Below are 23147 nucleotides of genomic sequence, written 5' to 3'. Positions count from 1 at the left end.
TAATTTTTGGTTAGCAGAGGGTCTTTACCTTCTTTAGGTATGACTATGATGGTAGCTTCACTCATCGAATTGGTGATACCTTTTGTTACGCTAAAGGATTGGAAAAGTTTTAGGAGAGTCTGGCTCAGGGAGTTCGTGAGTTCTTTATAGAAGCTGGCTGAGAACCCGTCAGGGCCCGGTGCTTTCTTACATTTAAGCGTTTTAATGGACGCTGATACTTCCTGTAGGGTAATCGGGGAGTTCAGTGTGTCCTTGTCAGCATCGTTGAGTTTAGGAAGACCCAGTGAGGTTGGGTATCTGTTACACTCTTCCGAGTTAAAGTCTAGGTTATTTTTGTACAGGTCTTGATAAAATGATTTAAATGTATTGAATTAGGTTCTGCTTTGTTTGGATGACATTGTTGCTATCTTTAACTGAGGCGATGTTGAATTGCTTATTTTTATGTTTTAGATATGACGCTAAAATCTTTCCAGCTTTGTGGCCCTCGCAGGTTGTTAGAGCCTTAAACTTATTGACCCAGACCCCCGCCCTTCTACTGAGTATCGAGTTGTATTCATATTTGAGTTTGGTGAGGTCGTTTAAAATCGAGTTTTGGAGATCTGCCATATGGGCGGTTTCCAAATTTTTGATGTTACCTTCCAGAGTGGACAAATCTTTGTTTAATTTTTGGTTAGTTTGAGCTCGAATGCCTATTATTACTCCTCTCAGAGTGGCTTTGAGTGCCTCCCAAACATTCGCTATGTCAGTGTCAGGGGTGTCATTAAGTTTGAGGTAGTCTAGGATGGCATCCTCTATCTTTTGTTTGTTTTCCGGCTCAGAAAATATTTCGTCATTGAATCTCCATCTTTTAGGGGCGAGAATGGAACTGGAGCCCACTAGTTTGGTCTGTATGCTTGAGTGGTCGGAAATCAATTTAGGGGCAATACTGGTTTCTTCGATGAGGTGAGTGAAGGGGCTATTAATGAGGATATAATCTATCCTCGAGTAGGAATTGTGAGGAGGCGAGTAGAAGGTGTAATCTCGGCCGTCAGGGTGTTGGAGTCTCCATGAGTCGTGTAGGTTGAATCTGGAGCATAGGCGGTGTAAACTAGTATGCGAACGTGTAGGGTGGTAGGCGCAATTCGAGTGACGATCAGTGATTGGGTCTAGTGGCAGGTTGAAGTCACCACCCATGATTAGTAGTTCTCCCTGGGGTATGCATTCTAGGGTGGGGGCTAGTGAATCCCAAAACTCTGGATCGTCCTTGTTGGGGCCATATACGTTCATGACATGGATATGATCTTCGTTTCTCTGAAGGTGTTCCATGACGAAGCGGCCGTTATTATCGTGAGTGTGTGAAACTACTGAGATGTTGGATTTCTTAGCTATTAGTGTAAGAACCCCCTCTTTTTGCTAACTGCTGGAGAGCAAAGATTGTGAGATATCCAATGTTGGTTTATAAAGTCAGCGCCATCTTTCGACAGTTTAGTCTCCTGCAGGAGTAGGATGTCGCCCTTGGATTTGGACAGATACTCCAGAACTTTTCTCCTCTTGACCGGGTGATTGAGACCTTTAACATTGAGGGAAACAATATTAAAGCCCTCCGAGATAGATGTATTACGAGTCATTGGTTACAATGGTGTCGCTCTTTTTCAGGTGATATATTGTTGAAGAGTAGGTTAGAGAGTGGTGGGTGTGTGTTGAGTATGAATGAGTAGGCTGCATCATTGGTACTGTTCTGTCTCGCGTGTATTGCTGTTACAATGGTGTCGATTGAGCAAACTTATTTCGGGTTTGTGGTAGACATGGTGCTGTAGACTATTTCTGGGGATAGGCTAATAGTACGGTAGGTTAGATCACTGTGAGTGCTCTGTGAGGGCCCCCATGAAATATCGGAAAGCAGTACTTTTGTAGACATATAGTTAGGCTTTCCTGTTTTCAGTTTCTATTTTTGGTAAATTCTGGTGGTGTTTTTTCAGTGTTTTCCAGTGATTTAAATACCTCAAAAAAACTGTGCTTTTCAGTGATTACTCATTTTTGCGCCATAAAAAACAACTGAAACAGCGTTTTACCAGTGTTTATGGAACACTTTGCTTTTATTATTGCTTGCTTTCTTCATTCAAATACATTTATACAAGTCAAACTTATTGTAGTACACCATACAATAATTCTTCAGTGAGTCCTTGGGGTCATTTGCGCTTTCTCTTTCCTTCCCAATATCGTGAAGTGGTGTGTTCCTATATTTTTGGATGGGTATGCCTACTCTGCATTTCATTAGCGTTAGTTGCCGCTCTCATCGTGGCGATGTTTTTTGCGGCAGCTATCACTGAAAAACTGGCAATGTTGGCAGTTTGCACCAGCATTGGAATGGGGCGATGAATCCATTGCCACATTTGACGTGCTAAAGTCCCGATAAATCGGCGATATGTCCTTGAGAATATGCCCCTAAGCTTCTTCCAGGAGTTGAGCAGAAGTACAAGGAGATAAAGGATACAGAGTCTAAATGTACAACAGAGGGTCATGAGTGAGTAAATATACTTTACATAGTTTACATATTTACATAGCTCCCAGAGGCGCAACTAGAGTCGAAATCAGCAGAGTGTAGCTGTAGGGGCTCTAAGAAGGGATGAAAGAACAATGAAACCTTGTTAAGTAAATGGTCTTTTAAAGACCTGTGAAGTACTCCGGTTCGGGTGCGGCAGACCACAACAGCTCCTCTCCCCCATGTGAGCCAGGCAGGGGGCCTGGTGTTGCTCTGGCCCTTGGGCCAGTCACACCTCGGCTCCCCATATGCCGGACCGGCCCAGAAGCAGTGGTTTCCCCTGACACCTCTGCGCCAGGCCACCACAGGCAGGCCAATGGGGGTGTACATACAAGGGATGTCGGGCCTTCATTCCACCTCGTACCTCAAATTGAGAGTGCTAATACCAGGTATTGAGTTAGGGGAGCATGTGTAGTGAGAGATCCATTGGCTTCCTACTAATATGTGTGGGATCAATTTTGTTTTTACTTTTAAACGTCTTTTAATTTCCTACTTTTGCACCTTCTGTCATCTTTTTGCAGTTACTGTACACACTTTGCTTTTTTATTCATGCTTGTGCTTCTTTGTTTTGCTTTTTTATTTTCCTTATTACTTTTTAAATTGCATATTTACTTTATTTGTTCTTTCTTATTTTTAAATTAACTTGTACCTTTCAAAATACTCTTTCTTTTCTGGCTCCCGTTTTCTTTAACCCATTTTGAAATGCTTTTAACTACACACTGTGTCTTTCTCCATGCCTCTTTCCAAACCATGGTGAGGCATTGTTCTGTAAACGTGCCTGCACCTGTCCCAGTAGATAGTGCCTGCCTAAATGCTAGTGAAGAAATTATCTGTGGAATAACGCTATCCAATGAGATTTATCTGGTCACAATGCACGCATAATGTCAGGGCTACAGATTTCTGATCCTGTTTCTTTTTTTTGCCTCTCATAAAGAAAAAAAAAACACAAAGTCATGGCATTACGGTGACATACAGCCTCGCCGGCAGCAGGGCTCGCTCCAGCGCCCATGCACTTCTGAGATCAATTTGTTTAGCTGCACACTGTCTCTTTGACCTGGCTACAAATGTTACCTCTCTTTTCCTATCAAAAACACAGCAGGGCGGACCATCTGCTCTGAACGGCCTCCCGCGGCGCCCCTCTCGGCTGATGGTTTGTACAGCTACAGGCCACAGCCCTTTGCTAAAGATTCCACAGTGATTCATCTGATGAGTGAAAACAAGTGTAAAGTGAAGTGTAAAAAGGTCACACCCACTTGGCGACGAGAATGGCCTCAAGGCACCATTTTTGTCAGATAAGCCCAAATTTCCCACCGTAATGGTAATCAACTTGACGACCTCAGAAGGATCAAAAGGATGACGGAATTTCACCCTCTGACTTGCACGTCACACACAGGTGTTAGCAGCGAGCGTTTAAGTAACTGGGCCATTTTTCGTAAATAGGCCAGCACTTGAATTGATATGTAGATTCTGCACCACCGTTTTTGTACTAATTGCGGCCACTTAGGGATCCTGGTGTTGAACAATGGTATTTTAAACAATGACAGCCTGGGTAAGGTCACTGCTGATAAAATCTGAAGGCTGCAGAGAACAAACTGTTAATGGCCGCCTTCCTGGAATCCTAAATATGTTCCATGTTGAATGAATGCGCTTACCTCGGAGAGTTTAATGGCCAGAGGTATGAGACAGAGGAGGAAGCACCCCAATAACATTGCCAGGGAAATCAAGCAGACCACCAGCAACCCGCTCATGCTTAATGGATTTAGCGCCTGGAGCGCGCAGTGCTCTGCCACCACATGCTGCGATCAGTGAATAGGTGTTAAAGACAAGTGGCGAGCAGGGGAGTAGTTGCGGAGTCAGATGCAGTTTAAGGACTCATGGCGAGTGCTTCCACGCCACTGGCATGGTTAGCATCTCCTTCTCTTCAGGTTCCTATCAAACATCAAGGAAGGCCTGGTGTTTCTCTGGGCGGGATTATGTAGAGGTTAACCCCATTCCCATTGTCCCTCCCGGAGCGCCTGTTAGTCTACGTCCCCTGTTTTGTAATATTCTCCTGCCACTCACGCTGCTACCACAGTTTCCATTAGCTGCCTCAGGCAGCGCCAGCCAGAATGTTTCTGAAGTACATTTTCTGTTCTATTTTGTGACAAATACATTGGCTATTCCTCTACGAGATAGTGATTAAGATCCGTTTTTCTTTTTCCTTTTCCTTTAATTTGATGCAGCGCTGTACGCTCCATAACTGTCCTGCCTGCCATGTCACTGTTCCCGAGGATGCCGGTCCCCTCCCCGGGCTGTCAGGGAGCTCGCGGCTGCAGCGTCCCCCCTCGCCCGCCTTTCTCTGACTGTCAGTGAGCTCGGGATAGCTGAAATACAGCTCTTCTCACCTTTTTCCTAGTTACCGTGTATGTGAGCTCAAATGTGTAGCGCCCCCTTCTCTAGCCCTCTCTGGTGCCGGCCTCTTTTGCTACCCCGGTACTTTGGAGACTCCAACCCGCGTGCTCTTAGATCACGAGTCTGCCTCTGTACTCACGCGCTGCTGCTGCTCCTCTCCAAGATTTTCTTTCACGTCGCTCTTCGTGCCTCTAGCGGCAGATTCCGCCATACGATGTTGTGAGTTTTGTGTTGCAATGCTTTGGCTCTATCATGTGGCCAAACAGTGCAACACCTATGAAAATCAGTGACACTCGGTTTAAACCGGGTCACCTGATTTTCTTCCAGTAGTGTATTGTCGGTCAGAGTCGTTTTTAACCGAAAACCGGACAGCCTACATATAGTTGAGAAAAAGCATTAACCTCAAATAAAGAAAGCATGCTGAAACAAACCAGAGATTTTTCCTTCCCCTCCCCCCTTCCTCCCTCCTTCTCCTTCCCTCCCCCCTCCCACCTCCCCTCTCAAAAGAACTTGGGAACTGCGACGGCATTGCCATCCATCTGCGACGCAGGAAGGGATTAGAATGGTGGGTGTAACAGGGAACAGGTAACTAACAATATTCGATAGCTGTTTGTAGTAAGCAGTATATAGTAGTGTTTGAGACACTGATAAAGCGGATGATCATGAAACTTAACTAAGCAGTGAAGTTTAAAAACTTACTAATTAAGAGTATTAAGGAAAAGGTATCTGAACATGACCATTTAGACTTGCATACTGTATACATTTTATATGTGTAAAACATGTGTAATCAAAAAAACATGCGCAATCAAAAAACAAGATGACAGGAGGGGACTTTCTATAGGTACATATATAGTCTCTGAGAATCACTGAGTCCCTGCTAGGTTCATGGTGTTAAAGGTGATGGAACAGAGCATACGCTCCGATTTCGGTTTAAAGAGCACAAAGCGAGTTCTATTCTAAAACACTTGATAAAGATATTAGTGGATGTGCAGGTGACCTCGGTATGAACACTGAGCGGTCTTACCTGACGGAGTCAATCAGATCAATTCAAAACATCAACAGTAACTGAAGCGGAAGAGGCAGCAGAATGTTCGACTGCCCAAGGGTGAATACTATTTCGGCTTACTATCTACTGTAAAAGACACTGAACAATGAGAACACTAGTTACTTCAAGTTAGAGGCTTGAGATTGTTATGTTAGTCACCCATGACCAGAACCCGAGTTTATATTTTCTTGCGAGTTGGTCTTCCGTTTGTTTGAAGAGCCGTTGGACAAGTCCATGCTTTGCGGTGGAGAGTCTCCAATGAATTGTGCCAGTGCGTTGGGGTCCGTGAAGAATTTCGGTTTGCCCTGTATGGTGATTCTGAATGTCGCCGGTCCAACAAAGGAGTACTGAATGCCTTTCGATCTAAGTTTTTCTCTCGGGGCCAGGAAGCCCTTCCGGACTTCGAGTGTGTCTTTCGAGTAGTCCTGGGTGAAAGTTATATTATGGCCTTCCCAAGTGATTTTGTGATTGCGTCTTGCGAATTGAAGTATAGCTTCCGTATGCTGGTACCTCAGTGGTTTGCATATCAGTGGGCGCGGGCCTTTGTATCCGTGAGGGATGTAGCTGGGAGCTCTGTGGGCTCTATAGAGTTCAAACTCGTGGTGGAAGGAAATCCCTGTTATCTTCGGAATCCAAGCTTCTAGAAAGTCTACACAGGAATTCGCATCTTTCTCTGCATTTTCTGGGATTCCAAAAATGCGCACGTTGCCCCTTCTGTTTCTGTCCTCCAACTCCGCTAACTGGCGTCTGAGCTGGTTCGTTGATCCCTGGAGTTGCTGTATGGAAGTGGATGCAGTATTGGTTTTATCTTCCAAGTCACTAATTCTCTGTTCCGCTTCATCTATGCTTTTGTGTACAGAGCTCATGTCAGCTCTAATTGCAGTAAGTTCCAGCTGCATAGTGTCAGTGTTGGATTTGGTTGACTTTGCTAGGTCGTGTACTTCTGCTAGTTTTTTCAGGATTACCTCTAGGGTGCTACTAACGTCCGCCCTCGATTTAATAGGAGAGTTCGACAATGAAGGTTCCGGTTTCACCTTTTTGTTATTCTTCTTCTCGTCTCTGTCCGCCATTTTGAAGGAGATTTGTGTGTGGTTGGAGCTATTGCGGTGGCCTTCCAGTTTGTGAGAAATCACAGGATGACCTGTAGGATGTCAGAGCGCTGGCCGAGTCAGATTGACTATCAGAGACCCCAAGGTTGTGTCATAGGTCTCGGAGTTCTGTCAGGTAGCGACGGCGTGCTCCAGATAAGGGTCGATTCTCTTGCGCTAGAGCTTTGGCTTACAAAATGGAGTGTGCAGTAAGCTAGTATTTCTCAGAAAAGTACATTATTGATTGTTAGGTAATGCTCATTCGTCCTGCACTACATGTGATTGCAATTCTGTTTGTGACTGCACCCCCATGTGGTACTGTGACATAAGAGATGGTAGGTTGAGCTACAGCACTTTAGGACTGCAGGGCTGATTGTACAAAGATCGCATAATGCCCAAAGTACATAGATTCCACTTTACATTGCTGTTTTCGCGCACAAAAAGTCAGTAGAATTTAGCACAGTCGCCATTTTGGGGTCAGGCGTTAGTGAAGGTAGGCTCCCCCAAGTTTTAGTCAAAACGCTGGTTAAAGTGCGCTCTCACAATCTGGTGTCTCCTTCATAAAGGTGCAGGGTGAAGTCGCTATGCCTTTGAAGCGATTCGCTGGGTAATTGCGGTGATTCAGCGTATTTAGAGTGATCTACGATCGAGGCTGATAGCATGCGGCCATCTGAGGGTCAGGCAGGCAGTCGGGCATAAGGAGTCGCCGGTAATTATGATCTACGCCGGTTAATGAAGTTGTTCCCCACCGGTGAGCCAAGCATCGAGTAGGGTAACATCTAAGGCTCACCTCTTCTCCGTGTGAGTCACTTAGATCCGCCGTTGCTCGCTATATGGCGTGCAGCTTACCAGTGCTCTGCTCCGGGTTTCATCTTCGGTCGCGTGGCAGCAAGTTGGTCAAAAAGGTTTAACCCGCTGGAATTAGGTGCCCAAATTTACACCGAGTGTGCCTCAGAGCGTCCGAAGCCCGATTCTCCCGTCCATTCGGCTTCAGAGTTAGTTTAGCGTCCCTAGGATCGTGAAGTCCGCTCCCCTGCGCAGCAGTGAACAGGCTAGGCGGCCATTACCAGCGCCGTCCAAGCCGTACTCTTGCATCCTAGATCCGTAAAGTTGCCCTAAAGCCCGGCCCCTGGCTCTCAGAGGTGTGTACTAAACCCTGATGCTTCACTAGTTGTACAGCGTTGTCTTGGTAACGGATACTTCGCCGCAGCACCAGACCTCTGTGCACTGCCAGTGGGCGGATAGAAGAATGTGCAGGAGTACAGAGCACCCGGGCGAGCGAGGGAGGGCTTGGGGAGGGCAGGGCAGGAGGAGTAACAGAGAGGCTGAGCCCAGCCCTCTTAGCATCTCACACCTTGTATGAGGACACTTAGTTGACATGGACCGCGGCCTCGCTGGTTCTACAGCGGTGTCTTGTTGTATATGAATTTAGGACCCTAGTGTAATTTTCCGATTCATGGCCATATATAGGTATAAATCACCCTATCCTTATATATAGGCATAGAAATCATAACCATATTTAGACTTGGCCTATGCAGTCCAAATACGGCATGGCTACTTCCACTAGTTCCGAAAATCCACAACGATTTCTTGGAAAAACCCGCCTTCAGCAGTTAGGAACTTCCCCTTGCTTGAATATTGATTTAACCAAGAACTCATGGAGTTTTCAAAGAACTGAGGGGCGTATTACCAACGTTTAGCGATATTTACCGCTAACGATGCTTAGCAACGAATTTTTTAACGCTAAGCATCGCTGGAAATTATCGCAGAGATAACTTGCTATTAGCAAGGTTTATCTCAGTAGTGATAAAAATCCTTGCGCTAACTGCCAATTGAGAGATTATCTCTGGAAAACCAACGATAATCTCTCGAAGTTTGGCGTTAGCTTGATAATAGGGGCTCACAAACTTAGCCATGATATCCACTTTCCATAGGATATCATGGCTAAGTCAGGAAAATACCAGGTGTAAAAAAAGCAGTGCTAACCGCGGTTAGCGCTGCTTTTTTTTATCACTAACCGGGTTAGCGAAATCCTTGATAATAGGAGAAATGTCGCTTAACAACATTTCTCCTATTATTTTTCTCTGGAGCGCCCCCTTTGCATCTCATTAGAGATGCAAGGGAAAGCTTAGAGAAGAAGGGTGCTAACATGCGAATTTGCGTGTTGGCACCCTGTTGCTAATAGGGAGATAATTTTATCTCCGCTTTCTTGGCTTTTAAAGCAAAAAAAGCGGAGATAAATCCCTTGATAATATGCCCCTGAGTCTTTGGTGACGTTCTTATGTCCAACCTTACGTCAAACTAGGCACCTTCAGGGTATAAATATGCCCACACTTGCCCAGGAAAACACACAGTGGTTTGGAGCAGTTCGACTATCTACCTACACAACACAACACAGCTCGCTGAAGCAAGTGCCGAAGGAAGCCGACCCTCCAGCAGACGCACTGAGAGAGACGCTGTCTTTTCTCTTGCAGAGAAATCCAGCTCCAGTGTTTCCAAGCTACCCTTGCGGGTGTTCGGAAATAGAGTCCTGAGAGAGAGAGATACCAGACCTTCATTCTAAAACCAAGGTACGGAGCTGATTAGACCCTTCGAGAACTCTTGGATTAGATTCTTGGCAAAAGAATACTGAAACTAAGCTAGAACTCACTTCTTCCCTTGTACTAGACCTAGGTGAGGTACACCGGAGTAGGCGTATTTTAGAAGCACCAGTTGAGTACTTTTTAGTCTTTATTTATTAATGTATGTATTCTATGTATCATTATATATATTTTACAATACTCTTCGTACTATATGCATTGTACTTTACAACCAGTATTGCGATTGTAGCAGTTAATTTCTTCTGCATGAGAAAGAAGACTGTTCAATAAATACTTTTTATTGAAAACGCCTCTCTCGATTTCTCAGCACCTCTGGTGAAACGAAGCATGCACGATTGACTGAGTGAAATAACTATCTATTGTTTCCGCGACTCTAGAGATACATTTCTTATTCTTGGGAAACAAAGTTGTCAAGTTTATGCGGTTGTCAGAAACCCTTCTTGTTTATTCGAGAAAGTTTCCAGTGACCTCTAAACTAGCTGGCACTCACAATTAAGTCTAATATATTTGATAGAGACCTAGTAGACCTCAGTCCTACGTCAAATTTATAGTACATATTATTCCAATGCACAGAGCCTATTGGGAATATAGGAACTACACTACAGTCTTGGTAACGGATACTTCGCTTCAGCACCAGACCTTTGTGCACTGCCAGTGGGCGGATAGAAGAGTGTGCAGGAGTACAGAGCACCCAGGAGAGCGAGGGAGTGCTCGGGGGGGGGCAGAGGAGAGAAGGGGGCAGGAGGAGGAACCGAGAGGTTAGCATCTCGCACCTTGTATGAGGACTCTTAGTTATCATGTACCGCGGCCGCTGGCCAGCGCCAACGATGGAGACCATAAGAGGCATTAAGAAAATACCTATGTAAGAAGCCCGGACGTGGTGCGCGAGCACGCAGGTGTCCGCTGCTGCAGGAGAAGACTGCCATCTGTTTCCAATTGACGCCAACGCGATAATTGGAAACAGATGGCATTAATGCTCGCTCCGGAGCACCCTAGGCCAGGGAACAAAGAAGGCGGGACAATCACACGCCTTGGACCAATTGGGTGCTGTCTTTTTAAGAAAGACGCATTCACAGGCCAATTGCTGGTTAATAAAAAAAAAAAGCAGACGCACAAGCTTGTGTTCGAAATTCAAAAGCACTTACTAAATGCCTCGCAGAGTAGCGCATGCGTGCTGGCTCAGACGAGACCTAAAAACGTATAATACGGCACACCACAAATAATAAACACAGTATTCTCAAAGCAGGCCCACTAGTATTCCACGGGTCAGCTTCTAAAGTCCCACCTCCCTGTCTAAGGTTTGTTGTTGTCCTCTGGTTATGTAAGGTGATATCCAAGCTAGGCACCACCAGTGAGCTTAAGTCTTAAAAATTCTACACTGACCTGGCATTAGTCCATGTCCCCACACCATAGCGCATACGTCAGAGCAAGTTCCCACCTTGGCCCAGTGGTGGAGTTTTCAGTCTTGCCACTCTCGCTAGAGGGGGGATGGTCCTTTGCAGACAACAGCTTATCCACATGGTAATGCACATTATTTCTGAAACTAACCCTTTCACTTAACCTAGCATAGTCTCATCTTTGGCCCACAGCTTCCCTTTAATCCTGAGGCTCAATCTTCAGTACCAGAGAAGTCAAAGCTGTTCTATATGATGATTTCTATGTCTACAGTCCCTCATTAGACTGACTTGGACATTTGGTGTGCTCTCTGCCTCTACAAATCATAGGTGGGCAGGATATCCTCCTGCAACCCATTTATAACTTTTTGTAGATTATCGATGTGCCTCCTGCAAGAGGAATTGGACGCTCAGTGAATCAAAGTTTTCAGCTCCTTCGACAACCACATTAGATATAACATAAATGATCAATGAACCTTTGATATGGTGGCTGAAACTTGAAACCGGACACACGGCTTACCCTTTCAACCTCAGCCAACCCATTCAGAGGCCTTTGGGGAGGGGGTTAAGACGTGGCTGGACTGTTTCCTCATTGACTGAAGTTTGTGTCCTTTCTCATGAGGTGACTGGGCTACTAAAGTTCATGGTTGCATGGATTTTATTTTTTAAAAGGAATTATCTTTGTGCTCCTATGGAAATGTTAATCTGGGACTACCAACCTGACAATAGGGAATGATTCAATCATGTGAATCTATGTAAGGTACAAACACTGGAGAACTAAGTAATTTATTCTTTAAGGTTTTCTTTTCAAACATATTTTACCTTTTAGACTGGACCCTGTTCTACCCTCATCAACTGCAGACCAGTTTCCTTTCCTAACCTCTTTCCCTTTCTACAAAGAACACAATATTAGAAAACCTTGGTTTTGGTGGATGAGGCAGACTGCAATCAAGTGTTTCTTACTGCTACATTCTCTGCCAGATGTATTTCTCCAATCTGCAGACAGTCGTCAATACAAATTCTACATCATTGATTGTGCAAGGCTGTAGTAAAGTATTTATACTGTCTGCAGTGTTTTTTGTCAACCATTGGATCCTGCAATTAATTTAGTTTTGCTGTCTTGCATTTAGATTGCTATTGTCATTTTTGAGCAGTAAAACTTAAAATGCAATAATACTCCCCATTGATGTGGACTTCAGACTTTATACATGTATGTGGAGGAGACCACATACTACTGTGGGTTTATAGAGATCAGAACACAGTGGACCCTCTGCCTGTGTGTCCTGGATGAAGAGATAACTGTGAATTGGCTTAGGCTAAAAAAGCCAAAAACTGTACTACTGATATTGTAGGTGTTCCTCATTTGTAACAGTGAAGAAGTCTTCTTTGACGCTACTCTTCGCACCAGTGAAATAAAACCAAAGATGGAGGGCTTTTCAAATGGGCCAAAGCCAACACATGAACGTCACAACCTGTTCACATTAGGAATGTTTTCCAAAACTTGCTCTGGTCACAACTTTGCATCCTTGTTGCAGAGTTTGTGGTCTAGTTAGTTTAAGTACTGAGAGTATGTTTGTAGTCTATGGTGCATCATAAAAGTGAAATTTAAAAGTAAACTGTACCTGAATAAAGGAGTAGCTCCAATTTCACCCCATAACGTTTCATTTAAAGCAGGCATACATGCAATTACAAGGTATAGCTGCTAATTCGACATGGTATGGGGTTTGGTTATAAGCCCATGGTAGCAAGTTCTATGAGCCTGTTTCTTGCTTTTAAATGTTTTCCTTTTTTATTGCTCGGTGCTAACTGTTTGTCTTTGGGGCCCTCCTTCTTGTTCTCCTCTCTCATCCCTCAACATAGCTGTAGCCCAGAAGGCAGTCTTCTCTCCCAAAACCAAAAAGGCAGCAGAAAGTGAAACAGAAAGTTCTTCTGAGGATTCCAGCGAAGAAGAATTGCCTTCTTCACAGGTATTACTCCGTTTTCTTTATCGAGCTGAAAAGTCTTCAAGATGCAAATAGCCAGCTCTCAAACTATTTTTGTGAATGCACATGTGCTGTTGTAATGATCTTCATTCCATTTCTCTCTTCCATTATACATTAATTTCATCCAGGTGCTGCTGACTAAGTCTTCTCTCAAGCATTCTGATGCAACCCCTGCCAAGAATGCCAAAGCAAAAGTGGCATCTCCAAAGAACACGTCTAACAGGGAAACCGCAAAATCGAGCAAGCCTTCTGTGAACGTGACTACAGCAGACAGTTCAGAGAGTGACTCAGATGAAGCTGCAAAGCCAGGTAGGTCTGTTTTTTCGCTTCACAGAGGCACTGGAAGTCTTCAGTGTTGTCCTGAAATAAGAGTTCAAATTATTAAAGAATGTTAATTTAGAATGACTTGCGATCCAGATCAAGGCGAGTTTGCAATTGTTAATGCTTCATGCAAGATCAAATCTCTGGTCACATTGCCCATTTGAAAGACATGGTGCCAAATCATTCCAGATGCACGAGAGGGAGATGCATCCATCAGTATTCCAACCGTACTTCCAGCAGTGGGGTCATCCAGAGATAGACCTGTTCGCCACAAGGGAAAACGCAAAATGCCAAAGCTTTGCCGCCAGTTTCCCACACCCACAGTTGCAGGGAAATGCAATATGGATGAACTGGTCAGGCATATTTGCGTACGCTTTTCCCCCAGCACCACTAATAGCGCTGGTGGCACGTAAGCTGAAGCAACACTCGATGACTCTCATCCTGGTTGCTCCAACGTGGGCACGCCAACCATGGTACACCACGTTTCTAGAACTCTCCGTGGTACCGCATCAAAGGCAGGACCTTACGCCCAGGCTTTTGACGCAGAGCCATGGCGACATTCAGCATCCAGATCCGCAACAGCTCAACCTGGCGATCTGGCTCCTGAGGTCTTAGAATTTGGCTACCTCAACCTGCCTCCTGACTGTATGGATATCATAAGGGAGGCAAGAAAGCCCACCTCTAGAGCATGTTATGCGGCAAAATGGAAGCGGTTTGTCATTTATTGTGCCAAGAACGACATTAATCCGCTAGATGCATCTACTCACAACATCATCTGTTATCTGTTACATCTATACAAATGCAATCTGGCCTATGCTTCCATTCGTATACATTTGTCCGCAATAGCAGCTTATCTTCAAAACAGTCAGCATCTCTCACTTTTCAGGGTGCCTGCCATCAAAGCTTTCCTGGAGGGACTCAAACGAGTTATTCCTCCCCGACACCCACCAGCGCCTGTATGGAACCTGAATGTGGTCCTCACCAGACTGATGGGTCTCCACCTTTTGAGCCTCTACACTCATGCGAGATACAATTCTTGACGCGGAAAGTGGCTTTCCAAATAGCAATCACATCGCTACGACGAGTTAGTGAACTTCAGGCACTAACTATCTAGGAGCCATTCATACAGATTCACTCCAACAGGGTGGTACTATGCACTAACCCTAAGTTTCTGCCTAAAGTGGTTTCACAGTTCCATATGAATCAAACTATAGAACTGCCAGTGTTCTTCCAGAATCATGAGTCGGTGGCAGAGAGAATGCTCCACACACTAGACGTCAAAAGAGCTCTAATGTACTACATAGATAGGACAAAAGATTTTAGGAAAACAAAACAATTGTTTGTTGCCTTTTCACCACAACACAAAGATAACCCCATTTCCAAAGCAGGTATAGCCAGGTGGATCGTTAAGTGCCTACAGATTTGCTATCAAAAGGCTAAGCACACATTAACGGTTCCCCCGAGAGCCCACTCCACACGAAAGTTGGGGGCCTCCTTGGCTTTCCTTGGAAACATTCCTATAGACGAAATCTGTAGAGCAGCCACATGGTCTACCATACACACATTTACAAAACACTACTGCGTAGATGTGCACTCCAAACAGCAGGCAGCTGTAGGGCAGGCTGGTCTAAAAACACTTTTTCAGACTGCTGCAGTTGGCACGGGCGGCCGCCGCTAATAGCGGGACTGCTATATATTCTATGCACAGATATGAATGCAGCAGCCCACATGCCTCGAACCGAATATGCTACTTACCAGTATGCATCTGTTCTTGGCATGTAGGGCTGCTGACATCCATATCGCCCGCCCTCCTCCCCGGCGCCTGTAGCGGCTGCAGCACTCAGAATTACTCTTAGCATGGTCATCACTTACTGTATTACACTCCATCTCTGCCACAATGGCGAAAAACAATCTTAGGATGGAGTGGATGCCCATGCGCACTGTAGTCCAGGGGAGGAGCCACCTATCTCGTGCTACTTCGAAGACTCTTCCAGGACAACAATGTGCAATCATCCGGACCCAACACTAGGCGGCGATCTATGCACAGATATGAATGTCAGCAGCCCTACATGCCAAGAACAGATGCATACTGGTAAGTAGCATATTCGTTCTTTGCCTTGAGGTTTCCACAATGCCTGTCAAGATGGAATGATCTGTCGCTAAACTGGTCAGGGACATTTGCATAAGCTTTTCCTCCAATACCTCTAATCCAAAGAGTGCTAGAAAAGACCAGACAACCAGGAACAAACGTAATTCTCATTGCCCAGCAATGGCCAAGACAGACATGGTTCTCAAGCCTGTTAGAACTGTCCAGGGGAAGGATGATCAAGATCAAAACATACAAAGACCTATTGACTATACAACAGGGCCAAATCTTCCACCCGGAGCCAAAGACGCTGCAACTAGCGTCCTGGCACTTGCATACGTAGAGTTTGGCCACCTCAGCGAACAATGGAAATCCTAAAGAAGGCAAGAAAGCAAACTAGAATAAAATGCTGTGCCGCAAAATTGAAGCGATACACCTCCTGGTGCACATCTAATAACCACATAAATTCAATCACAACTCAATAAACAGTGATCACCTACCTAACTCATCTCCTAGACAGCCACATCAACTCCTCAAGCATAAAGGTGCACCTCGCTGCTATCGTAGCATACACCAAGTGAAGAGCATGCAAAAGCTTCTTCACAAGGCCTGTCATCAAACGATTCCTAGAAGGATCAAAAAGAATTGCTCCCCCTAGAACAGCACCTGTGCCCATGTGGAGTCTAAATACAGTGCTCACACAACTAATGACAAAACCAACTGAGCCCATGCATAAGGAAAACCTCAAGCATATCGCCTTAAAGACAGCCTTCTCATTGCCATAGCATCCTTAGAGAGTAAGCGAGTTAAAAGCATTAACTATACAGGAACCATGCATGCAAATACACAAGGTAATTTTAAAAAACAAACCCACTGTTCTTGCCAAAAGTGGTATCCAAATACCACTTAGACCAGAATATCCTCCTCCCGGTCTTCTTCAAAAACCCAAAAACTAGTGGAGAAGAAGCCTCCATACCATGGATGTATGGAGGGCATTACTTTACTACTTAGAAAGAACAGAATAAACTCGAAAATCCAAACAATAGTTTGTGGCCAATGCACACACCAACACAGGATCACCTGTCACAAAGGCAACAATCGCAAGATGGATAGTCCATGCTATCTAAATATGCTATGCCACCGCTAATAAGGAATTAACAACACAGCCAACAGCTCACTGCACAAGAAGGAAGGGAGCAACCCTGGCATTTCTGGCCAATGTGACCACAGACACTATATGTGCAGCAGCTACATGTGCATCACCACACACGTTCCCAAAGCATTACTGCATGGACATACAAATAAATAAGGAAGTACAAATAGAACAGAAAGTACTCCAACACTTGTTCACGAAATCTTCCTCTTACCCCAACCTCCCCAACACGGGAAAAAACACTACATAATCTGATTTACAGCATGTGAATCCAGAAAAGGATTCATGCTGCAAAACTAAATGGTTACTTACTAGTAGTAGTTTTGAGCTTGAAGAATTTTCTGGATTCACAAGTGACCTACCCGACCTCCCCTGCGAGGAAAACAAACAGGTGAGGAAGATATTTACAGTCATTATCTAAATAACAATCAACAGGACTTCTAACTAAAAGCACAAACCGAAAAAAGAATCTGAAGATGGCTACCACGCGCAACGACCTCCAGGGCGCCCTCATGTCATACAGGTGACGTACCTAATACCAAATGGTGGTCGACAGTGCCCAAAAGAAACAAAAAAACAAACGAGGACTGTTCCGGACCCAAGCTCTAGATGGCGGAATAATGCACAGCATGTGAATCAAGAAAAATCTTCAAGTTGGAAAACTACTCTTACTGGTAAGTAACCATTTTGTTTCCTTTCATAGAGTATTGAATGCATGTGCTGTAAAGAGATTACATCATGGGATACATATGAGCTAGTGTTTGGGGGAGGTGGTATTACAACAATAAAGGATAAATACAACAGTTGCTTCAGATATTGCAAAGCAAGATACATTTGCCTTAATCAGTAGGAGCCCCTTCGCAAATTAGCTAAGGACCAGCAATACTCTGTATGGGATTTTAGTGGCAAACTGGAAGTGTAATATTTATTCCCCTCTATTTGGGTATGGTGGCAAGGGCAACAGACTTATTAAAAAAATTAAATGAGGAGCTTTTATAGTGACATCTGGTCTACTGAGGGAGCTGGCAAGTTACTTACCTTTACTAATGCTCTTTTGGTAGAAAGACTTTCCGACCACAGATTCCTTGCTTTTTAATATTTCCCAGGTGTCCGAATGCATCTGGAAACTTTTGAGCAGTACCTCTGCGCGCTGGGAGGTGGCATTGTGCGCTTCCACACAGATGCCAATCTGGAAATTACATGCCAGGCCTAAATAGGTGCCACTCCTGCATGCTGACGTCAGTTGCTTTCAAGGCTGTCCCCACCCCCAGACAGAGACCCAAATTGGCTTTTCCCAGTGTGCAGGTTTCTAAACTTGGGATCTTAAAGCGTAGAGCCCAATTCACAGAACAGGGTGAGTAGGAGATTCAGAAAGGAATCTGCAGATACATGGATATGCTTAATCAGAAATCCCATATTAAAGGTAAGCAACATGTTCTTCTGGTGGAGACTTCTAATCACAGGTTCCTCACTTTTTGTATGGATACCAGAACGGTACCTATTATAAGTTGGGTCTGTCCATTCTCAAACCGAGAAGTTCTGTACCACAAAGTGGGCGTAATGCCTTTCTTTGCAAATCTGGCTGTCCAGGTACTAGTGCTTCTTGGACATATGGAGCCACACACATGTAGCCACCTGGCAAATGTCCATAACGGGAACTCCATGTCCCAACGCAGTGGTAGCAGCTTTGGCACCAGCTAAATGGGTTTGTAGACCTTCTGTAGTCCACTTTTTAGCCAATGTGTAGCAGATCTTGATGCAGCTTATCTAACGGGAGAAGGTCCTCTTCAGCATGGACTTGCCTTTTTCTGGCCCAAAGAACTCCACAAAATGTTGATTGTCCAGGTGATGTTCTTTGGTATGATTGATGTAAAGCTCAGCAATGGAGTATTTCCTCCTTCTCAGAGCGGTTAGGAATCAGATAGAACACCAGCAGGGGGATAGTTTGACTGATGGCAGTGTGGTTTGTAATCGGACGATTGATCGGGGGCCCAGAGCAATGTTTGGCCCTAGCCCCCTAAAGCATATTTGGAAGTGCCTCATTAAAGGGCAGGAGGGTCTCAGTGAATGTTTGCCCTGGCTGGAGCACTTCTGTCAAAACATTGATTTTGACCTCTAAGGTGGGGAGCTGGAGATCAAGAACTTGGTTGCCCTTCAGATGGCATATGGATAAGAAGTGCTCTCCTCCGTGGCAGGACCAGTGGGTGAGAGGAGACCTGACTCTAGAGAAGTACGTAGGCTACTGGCTTTGTGAAGGTAATCATACCAATTTTCGTGGTATGGTTGGCCTATTAAATCACCTGCGCCCTAATCATTGTCTGAATCTGTGCCAAATAAGGAATATAGCGTGTGTGTTCTTTCTTGAGTGGGTGGCAAGTCGAGCAGGGGAGGTGGTGCTTTGATGCAAGTCTAGTGCGGCCTTAGTTGAATTTGTAGCGGTGTTGATTCAGTCGGAGAGCACAATGGGCACCTCTTACTCTGGTGACGATGGAGTTTGCATCATCCTCAAAACTCCAGGGACCGACATGGAGTGTGGTGCTGAAGTCTGAACAAAAGTCTGAGGAGGAGCCCTTAAATCTACGTATGTGTACTTCCTTTATGGAGTTTCGAGAGTTGCTGAAGACCTTACTTTTTATAACTTTGCTGGCCACCATCCATTGCTTACTTGGTGCTGGGAACCCCATTGGGGTAGCCATGCGCTTCCAAATTCAAAGATAGATAACCAGAGGAGGTAAAGTGATGGAGTTGGAGATTCCCCCTTGCGCTGAGGGCTAACTCGCTGGCGGTAAGCCAGATGGAAGGCTTCTCTGCTCCTATGGTAGTCTATAAGGATCCGAAGAGTAGGAGCATGGCCTAGCGAACTTTTCGATCTTCCTCGATGTTGCAGATGGCCTTGGAAAGGTTATGCCAGGATAAGTTGTGGTATAGGCTCAAACATCAATACACTTGGGGAACGAAATAGAGAGGCATAGTGCTACTCTAGTGTCTTCCCAGGAGCTTGTTAGTGTCGGGAAGGGGGCAAGTCCCACTTGGCTTTGTTTTTTTTTGTTTTTTCTTCGTCTTGCCGTCTGACTTGAAATGTGACAGCCACTGACCCCTGGAATGAATTCTGTGACTTCTGGACCTGGAACGGGACCTGAACTGATCCAGATACGGAGTCTACCGGTACTCGGCGATATGGAGTGTTGCCTCTCAGTCTGTTGTGGCTTTTGGGTTCATTGATGCATGTTCACTGCAACCCTTCGAGTCATGGCTCGACCACAGGCAAACCTGATGATGTTACAGACTTTTGTGTGCAGCAGTCTCTGCAGACTTTGAATCCTGTCACCTTGGAAGGTGACATTTCTCTTGCACACTGATTTTCTTTAATTGAAAAGCTGTCTCGGAGAAGCGAGATAGCTACCAGATCCATGTCTGGTGGCGAGGAAAGAAAAGAGCGGACATCAGTGCAAAGGCGTGGCACCTCTATACTCCACAGCTTTCCAAACTATGTGGCGCAACACATTCCTGTGTCGCGCCACATATGTAGGTGTGTCGCATCGGCAGAGTCGAGCTGCAGGGGCTCTTAGAAGGGGCGAAGCAACAACAAAGCCCTATTAACATGCAAAGTCTTTGAAGTGCTCGGGTGCATATCCAAATGTCCCGGTTTTAGCATGCTGTTTAGATCCCCCGCGGGCCTTCCAGCAGCAGGCAGAGTGGCGCTGTAGGGGCTCTAATATGAATAACAACAAAGCCTTATTAGCACGTTAAATGGTCTTTTCAAGACCTGTGAAGTGCTTGGGTGCGGCTGTGTGTGTGCCCCCGTAAAACGTGCCACAATTCAATATAAGGCAGAGATAAACAGGGCATGCTACGTGCAGTACTAACTACGCCAGATGTATTTTAAATTAAGTAGCCCATGTGTAGATTCTATCCTAGAACTGTTCAGAGCAAAATTCTTTCCATCTATTCTATATTCCTTCTTTTCATATGGCTCTAAATAAAAAAAAAAAGATCCGGAGACAGTCTTGTACACCGCAGTCTGATATAGTTTGGGGCTTCAAAGTATGTTCAAGTCAGAATTTAGGCTTACTAATTTAACTAGGATGGGCGATTTTACTTTTCATTAAATAGTGTCTGGGGAAAAAAAAGCTGTAGTAGGCCTGCTCAAGAATTTCTCAGGGAAGTAGCGTTGTACTGATTTAAAAATGCATATTACAAATGTCATCACGAATCTTACCAGAATTATTAACGATTCAAGACTTAACAAAGATTGGAACAGTCATCAGAGCTACATCTCCCCCAAGGAAATGGCCAAAGAGTCACTTGAAAAATCTAAGAAAAGAATTACATTAATACAAATCAGGTTCTGCCTTCTCTCAGGAGACGTACGAGTGAGCTAGAAATAACAAGGCTCAATGCACTGTAAATATTATTGCGGTTGTAACTATACTGGTGAATCATTCCCTCTTAAACTCTGTGTCTCCTCTTACTGGGGCTCAGAATTCGTTTATTAAGGCCCTGTTTCTTAAAATTGGGGATACACACTATTAATGAGGCAACTGCATTGTGTTTGCTGGGTCAAGATGTACAGCAATTCTGCATATTGGTGAAATATTGTGACCTTGCTATCGGAGAACTTGTAACGGATAGAACCCATGTTCTGGCTCGTAGGAAGGGAAGCATCCCAGATTAATGCTCACTGTCACTCATGAATTGCACACCTTCTTTGAAGATTTCTTTCAGAACGTACCTAGCCATACATTGTAGCATTTTTAATTTCTCTATGAATTCCCAATATTTTTTCCAAGAAGCCGAGGAATATTTATATATATATATTCAGTTTGGCTTATAAAAATATTATAATCTTGGTTTTCAGTGGGAATCTGCACCTGTGCACTTTTTTTTACCCCTTTTGCAAGGATATTAAAAATGAGGGGAGAGGGAGTGAGGGAGACAGTCGGATGGAGAGGGAGTGAGACAGAGGGAGGGAGTGAGACAGAGGGAGGGAGTGAGACAGAGGGAGGGAGTGAGACAGAGGGAGGGAGTGAGACAGAGGGAGGGAGTAAGACAGAGGGAGGGAGTGAGACAGAGGGAGGGAGTGAGACAGAGGGAGGGAGTGAGACAGAGGGAGGGAGTGAGACAGAGGGAGGGAGTGAGACAGAGGGAGGGAGTGAGACAGAGGGAGGGAGTGAGACGGAGGGAGTGAGACAGAGGGAGGGAGTGAGACAGAGAGAGGGAGTGAGACAGAGAGGGAGGGAGTGAGACAGAGAGGGAGGGAGTGAGACAGAGAGGGAGGGAGTGAGACAGAGAGGGAGGGAGTGAGACAGAGAGGGAGGGAGTGAGACAGAGAGGGAGGGAGTGAGACCGAGAGGGAGGGAGTGAGACGGAGAGGGAGGGAGTGAGACAGAGAGGGAGGGAGTGAGACGGAGAGGGAGGGAGTGAGACGGAGAGGGAGGGAGTGAGACGGAGAGGGAGTGAGACGGAGAGGGAGGGAGTGAGACGGAGAGGGAGTGAGACGGAGAGGGAGTGAGACGGAGAGGGAGTGAGACGGAGAGGGAGTGAGACGGAGAGGGAGTGAGACGGAGAGGGAGTGAGACGGAGAGGGAGTGAGACGGAGAGGGAGTGAGACGGAGAGGGAGTGAGACGGAGAGGGAGTGAGACGGAGAGGGAGTGAGACGGAGAAGGAGTGAGACGGAGAAGGAGTGAGACGGAGAAGGAGTGAGACGGAGAAGGAGTGAGACGGAGAAGGAGTGAGACGGAGAAGGAGTGAGACGGAGAAGGAGTGAGACGGAGAAGGAGTGAGACGGAGAAGGAGTGAGACGGAGAAGGAGTGAGACGGAGAAGGAGTGAGACGGAGAAGGGATTGAGGGAGACAGATGGAGGGAAAGGCCACCTCCGCCACGGATTCCCTCACTAGTACCCTTTAACAGTGCCCTTCAAGTCTCTGTGTGTGGGTGGGTGTGTGTGTGTGTGGGGGGGGGGGGGGGGTGGGGTTGTGTGTGTAGGGTGTGTATGTGTGGGGTAGGGTGTCCGTGGGGTGGGGTGTGTGTGGGGCCCGAGCCCACCATAGGTGGTTCAGGCTCGCTCGCTGCGCTTCCTCGCGTTACTGTGTCCCTGAATTTTTTTTCACAAAAGGGTGCGTCACCAACATGAAGTTTGGAAAACTGCACCTCATCTGGAGCAGACTGGCATCAGCACTAAGCGACATTGCACCACCTACTGGCACATAGAGGTACTGCTCAAAAGTATCTAGATCCAGTCTGAAGCCGAAGTGATAAAAAGATGAGGAATTTGCAGTTAGACGTCTCTGTCCGAATCAAATAGTTGAACATGGTGTGGGTGGTAAATTGTAGGACTTTTTTGGGAAGATGTTGTGGTCAGCACGTAGGTAATTGGATTGTAGAGAACAAGATTGTTACTGAAGGTTTTGCCAGCTCCCTTTCTGCTTTTCTTTAGGTCTGTGCACTTTTTAATTGCCATTGTCAATGTGTCCCACTTACCTTGTCTTAAAGTCCTTACAACCTTGGTCGGATAGGTGTTAACGCAAGGGCTGTTTTACTGGCTTTGGTACACATTACGTCAAC

At 45.5% G+C, this 23147-nt stretch overlaps 1 protein-coding gene across 5 annotated transcripts in view; it reads left to right on the top strand.

The window, feature by feature from the left end:
• Positions 1-23147, top strand: part of TCOF1 (treacle ribosome biogenesis factor 1) — a 338714-nt gene that overhangs the window by 261474 nt on the left and 54093 nt on the right. For all 5 annotated transcript variants that reach the window (XM_086931305.1, XM_086931303.1, XM_086931304.1 and 2 more), the window contains 2 exons: positions 12900-13006; positions 13150-13330. In XM_086931305.1, coding sequence (XP_086787431.1) covers positions 12900-13006; positions 13150-13330 — 288 coding nt within the window. The remainder of the gene's footprint in view (positions 1-12899; positions 13007-13149; positions 13331-23147) is intronic.

The sequence above is a fragment of the Lissotriton vulgaris genome, chromosome 7 (assembly GCF_964263255.1).
Source record: "Lissotriton vulgaris chromosome 7, aLisVul1.2, whole genome shotgun sequence".
NCBI classification, from domain to species: Eukaryota; Metazoa; Chordata; class Amphibia; order Caudata; family Salamandridae; genus Lissotriton; species Lissotriton vulgaris.
This window is presented reverse-complemented; position numbering and strand designations above follow the sequence as displayed.